This window comes from Dipodomys spectabilis, unplaced genomic scaffold, assembly GCF_019054845.1.
Source record: "Dipodomys spectabilis isolate Male_0828 unplaced genomic scaffold, ASM1905484v1 ptg000076l, whole genome shotgun sequence".
Classification (NCBI taxonomy): domain Eukaryota; kingdom Metazoa; phylum Chordata; class Mammalia; order Rodentia; family Heteromyidae; genus Dipodomys; species Dipodomys spectabilis.
In genome coordinates this window covers 5,392,908-5,404,153 of record NW_024870753.1, presented here as the reverse complement: position 1 = coordinate 5,404,153, position 11,246 = coordinate 5,392,908, and the positions used below count along the sequence as shown (strand labels likewise).

The 11,246-nt window shown below is 51.8% G+C and overlaps 1 protein-coding gene across 1 annotated transcript; it reads left to right on the top strand.

The window, feature by feature from the left end:
- The first annotated feature begins 366 nt into the window (after positions 1-366).
- Positions 367-3,150, top strand: Apoa4 (apolipoprotein A4). The gene is made up of 3 exons (XM_042682878.1): positions 367-564; positions 836-962; positions 1,827-3,150. Exons 1-3 carry the CDS (start codon positions 516-518, stop codon positions 2,833-2,835), a joined length of 1,185 nt encoding a protein of 394 aa, XP_042538812.1. The 5' UTR covers positions 367-515; the 3' UTR covers positions 2,836-3,150.
- Positions 3,151-11,246: the final 8,096 nt, after the last annotated feature.

Below are 11,246 nucleotides of genomic sequence, written 5' to 3'. Positions count from 1 at the left end.
CGGGGGAGGGCGGGGGCCGTCTCCCCGTCTCTTCCCGGGCGGGGCAGAGGAGACTTGGCCCTTGTTCCTCTAGCCTGGCACAAACCCAGAGCTGCCGGTAGGGCCCTGGGGCATCAGTCCTGGCTCAGGGGCTCCCCTGGGCCCCCTAAGCCTTGTTTGTCTGGTGGCCTCTGGCTCTCCTTCCTGTCCTCCTCCACAGGGTGGGGCTCCGGATGTTTCCCACTGCTGTCTGAGCCCCAGGCTGCCGTCGGCTTGGCTTCCACGTAGTCCGTCTTAGGGTCACTAAAGTCCAAGAGGCCTCCTGGGAATGTGTCACCTTCCAGCGTGGAATCACACTGGAGAGGAGGCGGGGAGGGCAGGCGGGGAGGGCAGGCCCGAGGGGCTTTAAATGCGGGGCTGGCCCCGAGCTCAGACACATACCGAGAGACACGGGTGAGCCCCTCGCTCGAGGACCTCTCTCCAGCGTCCCCTGACGGCAGTGCAGCGTGATCCTTCAGCCCAGCCAGGAGCCCACCATGTTCCTGAAGGCTGTGCTGCTGACCCTGGCCCTGGTGGCGGTCACCGGTGAGTAGAAGCTGTCTTTGCTTGGGACTTTCAGACCCCCATCATGGGGGAGGGGGTAGAGAGGTCCAGCCAAGGCCAGAAGATAACACCGGGGGCCCAGCAGCTCCAAGACGGACCCGAGGACTGGTGGAGTGGGAGAGTGGGCCCAGGCCTGGCTCCCGGGCTAAGCCCGGGGAGGGACACACGTTGGGCCGGGAGCAGCTGGGAGCTGCTATGGAGGAGCCAGGAAAGCCGTCGGACCTCAACAAACTGCTTTCTGTTCTATGCCCAGGGGCCCGGGCAGAGGTCAGCCCGGACCAGGTGGCCACTGTGATGTGGGACTACTTCAGCAAGCTAAGCAGCGATGCCAAGGAGGCCGTGGAGCAGCTCCAGAAGTCAGAACTCAGCCAGCAGATCAGGTAAGGGGCATGGCCCACCAGGCACACCAGCGGCCGGCCGGGGCTGAGCGTAAGCACCACCCCAGTGCTTACCAGACGCACTGCCCGGCCACTGCCTTCCAGAGAGAAGCTGGGGACTCACAGGTACCATTGAACGGCCCCTATGGTGTCCTCCTGTCTGCATGAGTTCAACAAGTGCCACTTCCCGTCATGGAGGCCGGGGAAGGGGAAGGACCAGGCGAGTTGGCCTCTAGAAGCACAGGCACCTGAGATATCAGAAGGGACACTGGAAAGCCACTGAGTACAAGAAGGAAACACCGGGGCTGGGAAGGTGGCCCAGTGGTAGAGCGCTTGCCTTGCATGCCTGAGGCCCTGGGTTCCATTCCTCAGCACCACATAAGCAAAAAAAAAAAAGCCGGAAGTGGCACTGTGGCTCAAGTGGTAGAGCGCTAGCCTTGAGCTAAAGAGCTGAGGGACAGCGCCCAGGCCCAGAGTTCAGGCCCCACAGCCAGACCCCCCTCCCAAAAAAGAAGGAAAGACCATGTGATCCAGTGGATCTGGGCTGATAGGGACATCAAAGTCCAATCCTTACTGGAGAGTCAAGGAGGGGATGGGACCGGCGACCATTGACCGGCTTAGGTCACATGATAGTAGATAAGGACACTCAAGCACAGAGTGAGCGTCAGCGACTCAATTCCAAAGCAATAAGCAGGGGCCAGAGCAGCGCCTTCAAATCTGTGACTCTGGGCGGGGCCACGAGGGAAGGGGGGACAGACTTGGTACCCATGAACACTCACCTGTCCTAAGCAGAGGGTTGTGTAAGTGGGCAAGGTCCTCCTACGTAGTGCCAGGTGTGATGGCAGCGCTCTGTGCCCTTTCCCTCAGCACCCTCTTCCAGAACAATCTTGGGGACGTGAGCTCCTACGCAGATGACCTGCAGAAGAGGCTGGTGCCCTTCGCCACGAAGCTGCAGACACGCCTGGTCAAGGACTCGGAGAAGCTGAAAGAGGAGTTTCAGAAGGAGCTGGAAGACCTACGTGCCCGCCTGCAGCCCCATGCCGACAGAGTGAGCGAGAAGATCGGGGACAACGTGCGTGAGCTACAGCAGCGCTTGGAGCCCTTGGCCATCCAGCTGCAGACGCAGGTGAACACGCAGGCCGAGGAGCTGCAGCGCCAGCTGGCCCAGTACGTGCAGCAAATGGAGACGGCGCTGCGTGAGAACGTGGACAACCTGCAGGCCTCGGTCACGCCCTACGCCAACGAGTTCAAGACCAGGATGGACAAGAACGTGGAGCAGCTCAAGGGACAGCTCATGCCCCATGCCAATGAGCTCAAGGCCAAGATTGACCAGAGCGTGGAGGAGCTGCGCCACAGCCTGGCCCCGTATGCCCAGGATGTCCAGGAGAAGCTCAACCACCAGCTCGAGGGCCTGGCTTTCCAGATGAAGAAGAACGCCGAGGAGCTCCAGGCCAGGATCTCAGCGAACGCCGAGCAGTTCCGCCACAAGCTGGCGCCCATGGTGGACAACGTGCACAGCCAGCTGACGGGAAACGCCGAGGGGCTTCAGAAGTCGCTGGCAGAGCTGAGCAGACACCTGGACCAGCAAGTGGAGGAGTTCCGGCGCAACACCGAGCCCTACCGGCAGAGCTTCAACCAAGCCTTGGTGCAGCAGATGGAACAATTCCGGCAGAAGCTGGGCCCCTACACGGGGGACGTGGAAGGCCACTTGAGCTTCCTGGAGAAGGACCTGAGAGACAAGGTCAACTCCTTCTTCAACACCCTGAAGAAAGAGAGCCAGGACCAGTCCCTGGTCCTCTCCCTCCCGGAGCAGGTGCAGGAGCAGGTGCAGGAGCAGGTGCAGGAGCAGGTGCACCCAGCCACCCTAGAGAGCTGAGCTGCCCCCGGTGTCCTCACACCGCAGACACCTGTCCTGCCCCGATACCTGTGTCTGACTGTCAGCCTGCTTCCACGCCTGCAGAATTCTGCCCTGCTCTCTTACCTGTCAATCGATCTGTTCCCAGCACCGCAGACACCTGTCCTGCCCCATCACCTGTACCGGTTGATGAGCCTCTTCCCACCACCTCAGACACCCGCCCGCCCACCTGTCAGTCTGCCCCCAATCATTTCTGGTATGAGCTTGAGGATACCTGTCCGGTAGGAGGTGATGTGCTCACTCACTGCTCAATAAAGTTGTCAAGAAATTAGCTCAGTCTGGTTGCCACGTGACTCCTCATGACTCCCGCGTGCCGGAGAGGGGTGTGTGGGGAGGGCTGTACAGGGAAGGGGAGACAATGTCCCCTCTCATCTGCCACCCACTTGCCTCCATTTAGCCAACAAACAGTTCGTATATGATGACACAGTGTAGTAGTCATATAACACTAGTATCTCAGTATTGATCAATGAGCAAATGACTTCTGTAGGGCTGTGTACTTGACATGGGGCTTCAAGCCGTAAGGGACACATGGACTCAGTGTCTGGCCTTGGGTGCTCCTGTCCGGAGGAGAGCTTCACTTTGTATGTAACGCTATGGCTTTGAAGTTATGTATGTAAAGTTTACTTTTAACTCAGCCCGCCCCAGTCCCATAGGAAAAAAAAAAAAAGTGGTTCATAGCTGGGTGCCAGTGGTACTCCTATAATCCTGGCTACTCAGGACAGTGAGGTCTGAGGATCACAGTTTGAAGCCAGCCTGGGCAGGAAAGTCCATGAGACTCTTGTCTCTAATAAACCACTAAAAAGCTAGAAGTGGAGCTGTGGCTCAAGATGTAGAGAGCCAACCTTGAGCCGAGAGGCTAAAGGTCAGGGTGCAGGCCCTGAGCTGAACACACACACAATCTGTGCTTGCTTGAGAAGTATCTTGATCCATGGTCTCTGGAACTGAGGAATGAACTGGAGATGTGCAGGGACCAGGAGCTCAAGGGCCCGCCGTGGACAGCTGCAACCTCTGGAATGGGATCTGCCCAACCTTCAGAGCCTCCAAGCAGGAAGTCCCAGAGAAGAGCCAGCCCAGGCCTGCTTCCCGAGGGACATCTTGGCGGTTGGCCAAGGTCTCCTCCCCAGTGTAGGCCTTCGGGTGGTCCTGGCAGAGGCCCAGGGGGGCTGTGGGGGCTACTCTGGGTCTCTCTTCTGCTCGCTGGCAGCCGCCCGAGTACCTGCTTGTTGGGAGGGATAAATGTTTGAGACCTGAGTCCACCTGGGCTTGAGGGCTGCGTGTCAGCTGAGTAACTCCTGGGTGACTTGGGGCTGTCACTGAATCTCTTTGGGAACGTAGGGAGGATGAGCTTCAGCTCAGGGTTTTTCTGAGCGTTGCATGGCCCGACTGGCGCTAAGCTGGATATCAGGTGCAGTGAAACGTGCTGTAATTGATTACACCTTGCCGCTGTGGCATAATGACACTCAGCAAACATGATCCCCGGCTCCCTGTCACCCACCTCCTCATTCCCTGGCTCCAGGCCGTGTGGGCTGGGGGGGGGGGGTTGGGGGGATGATGACCCTTCAGGGCTCCCTGGCCCCAGCTGCTCTCACTCCAGGACAAGGCCACACACAGCAGTGAGACACTGAGAGGAACAGAGGCTGTTTCCAAGCCAGTCTGGAAGCTTCTGAGAGGCTCAGTAACATCCCCTGGGTGCTCCTGGTTGCATACTGCCTCCAAGACTGGGGAGGGGCCTTGGTGTCTTCCAGACCTCCGTTCTTGGTGCAACGTCTGGGCAAGACTGACTCCAGGATGACTACTATTTCTCCTCCTCCTCCTCCTCCTCCCCCTCCCCCTCCTCCTCCTCCTCCTCCTTCTTCTTCTGCTCCTCCTCCTCCTCCTCCTCCTCCCCCTCCCCCTCCTCCTCCTCCTCCTCCTCCTCCTTCTTCTTCTGCTCCTCCTCCTCCTCCTTCTCCTCCCCCTCCCCCTCCTCCTTCTTCTTCTTCTGCCCCTCCTCCTCCTCCTTCTTCTTCTGCCCCTCCTCCTCCTCCTTCTCCTCCTCCTCCTCCTCCTCCTTCTTCTTCTGCTCCTCCTCCTCCTCCTCCTCCTTCTCCTCCTCCTCCTCCTCCTTCTTCGTCTTCTGCTCCTCCTCCTCCTCCTCCTCCTCCTCCTCCTCCCTCTTCTCTTCTTCTTTTGTCGATCCTGGGGCTTGAACTCTGGGCCTGGGTGCTGTCCCTGAGCTCTTCAGCTCAAGGCAAGCCCTCTACCACTTGAGCCATGGCACTGCTTCCAGTTTTCTGGTGATTTATGGGAGATATGAGTCTCATGGACTTTCCTGCCCAGGCTGGCTTTGAACTGAGATCCTCAGATCTCAGCCTCCTGAGTAGCTAGGATTGCAGGTGTGAGCCATCGGCACCCAGCTTGACTCCAGGACTTCTGAGGATCACGCTGCAGTCTTGTGTCTACCTGGATGAGGCACACCTGGTCTCTCTGCTTCACAACATCACTTTGGTCTTCGGACTCCGTGTGGCAGCCCTCTCCTGGCTGCCGCAGTGGCCGGGATGTGGCTGGAACTTTTGATCTTCCTGCTTCTACCTCCTGTGCCTCTAGGATTGCAAACCCTCCCTGGATTTGGATTTGCGATGGTGGATTTGTGGCCTTTTCTTCCACTTGCCCTGTTGGAGGTCTTGGAAAGGACAGAAAGAAGGGAGGGGATGGGAGGAAGGGAAGGAAGGGAAGAAGGGAAGGAAGAGAAGGAAACAAGGAAGGAAGGAAGGAAAGGAGGAAGGGAGGGAGCTATGACAGAAGGAAAAGAAAGAAAAGAGGAAAAATTATCTTTACTGTGACTTTAGGAGGGTTTCTAGCAAAAGCAAAGTCAGACACACGCACTTGTTTCGAAGTACCCAGAAGAAGCCTACACACATGGCAAAGGCCTGGGACACCTCCTCTAGAACCTAAACCATCATTGTAGTCAGCTGAGAGGCCTTCCAGATTCTGAAATTCTGAGTGTTGTGGACAGGAAGTGCTTGTTCAGAAAAGTATGTTCTTCTACTTAAACATTTATCTTAAGGAAATAATCATGGAAATGCTTGCCTTTAGCTATCAGGATGCATACTGCACTGGTTTTTAGATTTTTAAAAAATTATTAGAAATATATTTATTGAAATGAATTCCAGGAAATGAACAAAAAATAGAAATAGCACAATGTACGAGAGGAGGATCGTTCAGCACGGTATCAGTGGTTCACATGTGTAAATTGGAAGCTTAGGTTTGGAGGATGACGGTTCCAATCTTGCCCAAACGAAACTTCCATGAGACTTATCTCCAAAACAACCAGCAAAAAGCCAGGCTAGAGATATGACTCAAGTGGGAGAGTAGCAGCGGTTAGCAAGTAAGCCGAATAAGCACAAGGCTCTGAGTTCAAGTTGCTGTATGGCAAAAGAAAATTAAAAAGAAAAAACAAAAGGAGATTGCTTTATAAATCTCTGTCTGCCCATTTTACCGCCCACTAAAAGCACTCAATGGCATGGAGGTGTCTGTATGTTATACTCTTTAAATAAAAACAATCAGGTTTGTAGACAATGTGATCCCACAAAAGTAAACTTGCAAAATATGGCTGTGAACACAAGCCTAGATCAATAGTATGGAAGAACATACAAGTGTTGATGGTGGAAATGTCCATGGTTACTTGTCTAGTCCCTTCTCTATACTTTATACTTTTTTCCATGTTATATTCTTTTGAAGATGAAACATAGAGCTATTTAATCATTTTAGTTAATATTTTACTATCTTAATAGATGCAACCTCACATTCTGTCCATAGATCTTGACAGCTACCGGAAATCATTCTGCCAAACTGCCTTTCCTCAATAACAATTTTTTTTGGTGGGGGGGGCACACAGGAGTGGGAAAATGTTGGGGATAGGGGCCAGGGCCTTGAATATACTTGGCACACACTCTACCACCGAGCTAACCCCCATCCAGTGGCCTTTTACTAGAACTCAGAGGGCATTCTACACAAAAATACACAGACAGCAGGAAGGAGTCTGGGTTACTCGGGAGGCTCATTAAAGCCCAGGAGTTGTAGGTAACAAGGAGAGCCTGTCTCAAATAACTAGATAGATAGATAGATAGATAGATAGATAGATAGATAGATAGATAGATAGATAGATAGATGATAGATAGATAATTCCCCACAAAGACATTTCTGTTGCAAGCCACCGATCAGAGGGGTCTTGTTTGCCCTAGGAGTCTATTGAGCCTCTTTGTTTCTGATGATGACGACTACATAATGAATCCTCCTCTTCCCAGTTTCCTGGAAGCCCAAGGCCAGTGGCACAGCTCTTGCAACTCTGTCCCCTCCTCTTGCCTGTGTCGTTTGCCTTCTGTACCAGGTCACTACTTGCTGATGTTGTTTATGCTTTTCTTGCTCCTCAAGTTCTTTCTCTCTTCCCCCTCCCCCCCCCCCCTGTCCATCTCTATTGTCATTTCCACCATCATTTCCAGTAGCCTCAAATCTCTGGTGATGAAGAGAGGTCTACATAAACAAAACCGAAAAACAAACACAAACAAAAAAACAGCTATCACTAGTGACGATCTTTTTATCTTTGTTGGCACATCAGCCTGGTATTGACTCGGTGGCGGGTACGTCCCGTGGTTTCATGGTCCACGTCACTGGCCCCACCTCCCCGTTGCGCCACCAGCAGGTGCTGCTGACACAAACATGGGCTTGTGGACACTTGGAAGCCACCAGGGACTGTGGTGTGGGAGGGCAAGCGGGCCCGAGTGCCAAGCCCCGGGACCTGGTGTCCTGGTTGCAGCTTGAGCTGTTTTGCCTACGCAGGAGACAGACAGGAGAGGCGGGACACGGAGGGGCTGTGGTCAGAAGCAGAATGGGACCCGGGGAGGAGAGGCCACTTCTGCTCTCAGGGGTGACTGGGCAGCATTTCTGGACTTGGCTGATCCTTGGCCTGCTGGCCCTGAGCTACTCTTTTTGTGCCCTGGTCAGCTGACATGGACTTGCTGTTTGTATTGAGTGTCTTCTCTCTCTCCTGAATGATAAACCTCATCTCAGGGTGAAGGGATCAGCTTCTTCCCTACTATGCTGGGTCCCTGGCTTTCCCAATAAGAACCAGGGAAGTTCTTTTTTTTTTGGGTCTGGTCGAGGGGCCTGAACTCTGGGCCTGGGCACTGTCCCTCAGCTCTTCAGCTCAAGGCTAGCGCTCTACCACTTGAGCCACAGCGCCACTTCCGGCTTTTTTCTTTTTGCTTATGTGGTGCTGAGGAATCGAACCCAGGGCCTTGAGCATGCAAGGCAAGCTCTCTACCACTGAGCCACCTTCCCAGCCCCCGAACCAGGGAAGTTCTTGTTTACTTGTTCATTTTTTTTTTCTTTTTTGGCTGGTCCTGGGGCTTGAACTTGGGGCCTGAGCTCTGTCCATGAACTTTTTTTTTTTTTTTGGTGGTTGTGGAGCTTGAACTCAGGACCTGGGTGCTGACTCTGAGCTCTTTTGCTCAAGGCTAAACCTCAGCGCCATTTCCAGTTTTCTGGTGGTTTATTGGAGATAAGAGTCACACATTTTCCTGCCCAGGCTGGCTTTGAACCATGATCCTCAGCTCTCAGCCTCCTCAGTAGCTAGGATACAGGCATGAGCCACCAGCACCCTGCTAGCATGTAAGTTTTTGTTGTACGTTTCAGTTAGGAGTGGGGACCTCTCCTAGCCCCCTGAACATGGAGCAGTGCCCTGAGCATGGCTTTGAAGGCAGAGAGACCTGGAATTGGGCCCGGAGCAAGACATTGGACAGGATAAGAAATCTCTCTGAGCCTGTTTCTCTGTACACAAAAGAAAAGTACCAGTACTTAACTTGCAGTATTGGCTGGAGCATAACAGATCAGATAAGAAAGGTATAGGTAGGTGCTCTATGGAGAAATTAGTGCTGTTCAGTATTTACTTATTTAGGTACTAGTGCTTGAACTCAGGACTTGGGTACTCTCCCTAAGCAGGACTAGTGCTATACCATTTGAGCCACACTTCTACTTCTGGCTTGTTTTGTGTGTGTTTAATTGGAGATAAAAGTCTCATAGACTTCTCCGCCTGGGCTGGTTTTGAACCATGATCCTCAGCAGCTGGGATAGCAGCATGAGCCACCCAGTGCCTGCTGTTTGGTCTTTTTTGTTTTGTTTTTGGTTGGTTGTGGGGCTGGAACTCAGAGCCTGGGCGCTGTCCCTGAGCTCTTTTGCTCAGAACTGGCTGTCTACCACTTTGAGTCATAGCTCCACTTCCAGTTTATTTTAGTGCTTAGAGGTGACTCTCATGGGGACTTTCCTGCCCAGGCTGGCTTCAAATCCTAGATCTCAGCCTCCTGAGTAGTTAGGATTACAGGTGTGAGTCACCAGCGTCTGCCTCTGTTCCATTTTTCCCCCTTCTTTCTTTCTTTCCTTCCTTCCTTCCTTCTTTCTTCCTTTCTTTCTTTCTTTGTTTTGCTGGTCGTGGGGCCTGAACTCTGGGTCTGGGTGCTGTTCCTCAGCTCTTCAGCTCAAGGCTAGCGTTCTACCACTTGAGCCACCTTCCCAGCCCCACTGTTCCATCTTTTCAAACCTTCTTAGACCAGACTCAAGAAGGCTGGCAGACTTGGACAAAGCCCAGGCTACTTTTCCAGGCCACTTTTTACCCTTACGCAGTAGCCACACTGGGCCCTTCATCTTTATCTGCCACACTACATTGGGGTAGTACCCCTTTTTCTCTCCAGGATCTGCAAAGGTATCTTCCACATAGCGTGTATCCTATCCCTCCAGGGTCCAGCCACACGCGCCTCAGAGTCGTCCGCCATCAGCAACGGCAAGCTTTGAACGTCTGACTCAACATGAATCTCCCATCTAAACTTACCCAGCCTGGAATGTCAGTCATTCCTGGTCACAGAATAGAAGGCTCTGGAAGGACAACTCATTCATTGTCTTTCCTGCATCATCCTTTACTTTCTCTCTCCGATGGTCCAGTGTTCTGTCCCCTCCCACCTTCCCTGGTGCATCTTGGCCTTCTACTCTGTTTCCTTGGGAGCGGGTCCGGTCTCCACCCACTGTTCCTGGTTGTTAGACAGAACCTCTGTTCCCAGACCAGGATGTCTTGGAGGCCGCTCCTCTCCTTGTCCCTGTCGCTGCTTTTCACACCCATTGAGGCCTCAAGCTCTGACGACCCACTGAGGCCTCAAGCTCTGACGCCTGGCCAACCAGTGAAAAACCTAAGCAGGAGGGTGAGGCCCTGAGCACATGCGCTCCCCCCATCTTTTCTTTTTTAAGTGTGCCTGGTTAATACCCATTGATCAACTGGAAGCTGGAACACTTTCAGAACATCGTTGCTTTTTCTCTCCTTTCTCTTCTCCTTGTGGATTTATACATTTTGCTTTAAAAATTGTATTTTAAGGTCTTTTTTATTGGGATTTTTAGGAAACGGCTGAGACTAATGTAGTTGAACAATCCATCATCCTGTACCAGAAACCAATTGATGCTTTTTAGTGTCTTTCTCCATATATTGGCTTGAAAGTTATCCATTCTTTTGAGTCTTTTAATGGGTTTTCCTTAAAAATTTAATACTGTTGCCTGGCTCAACAAAGTCTAAAGATGATCAATATTCCTATCTTCACCCTGGATATTGCAAAGACTGGGCAGTGCTTCAACTTTGATCTCTCCTTGCCCATTTTTCATGTTATTTTGGTCTATTATTTTAGTTCCTCATTGTTTTTTTTTTTTTTTTTTAACATTTTCTTCAATGGTGGCAGTGGAGATAGGGGAGTGAAGTAGACAGATTAAACTATATATATATAGTTTATATATATATATATATGTAGCTTATATATATAGTTTATATATATAGTTTTAGGTAGAACTAGATGCAATTGCCAACATTTGATTCTTAGTTATAAAAACTGAATTCAACCGGGAAGTGGTAGCTCATGCCTGTAATCCTAGCTGCACCGGTTCAAAGCCAGCCTGGGCAAGAAAGTCTGTGAGACTCTTATCTCCAATTAACCAGCAAAAAGCCAGAAGTGGATCTGTGGCTCAGGTGGAAGAATGCCAGCCTTGAGGGCAGTTTCCAGGTCCCAAGTTCAAGCCCAAGTACTGGCACCAACAAAACCCTAAAACCTAATTTTATATACAGCCATCATATAATGTATATGCAGCACATAAGAAAATATGAGTGTGTCTTGCATTTGTCATTTGCATTAGTTTAGATTCAGTCAGAAAAACAGAAGTCATATCATATATTTAGGTATGATAGGCTTTAATGAAGGAAATTAAACTTAAAAAAGTGTAGGGAGGGCCAGAGAAGTGACAAATGGTTTGTAATACTGAATGATTTTCTGCTTTGTAATAATGAATGATTCTCCAAAAACTCACCT

What these genes read in the sequence shown, in the direction of transcription:
- Apoa4 (XM_042682878.1), top strand. Translation starts at nt 516, where the DNA reads ATGTTCCTGAAGGCTGTGCTGCTGACCCTGGCCCTGGTGGCGGTCACC. An exon ending in GGCCCTGGTGGCGGTCACCG is followed by an intron (nt 565 to 835) that starts GTGAGTAGAAGC and finishes TTCTATGCCCAG; the next exon opens with GGGCCCGGGCAGAGGTCAGC. An exon ending in GAACTCAGCCAGCAGATCAG is followed by an intron (nt 963 to 1,826) that starts GTAAGGGGCATG and finishes CCTTTCCCTCAG; the next exon opens with CACCCTCTTCCAGAACAATC.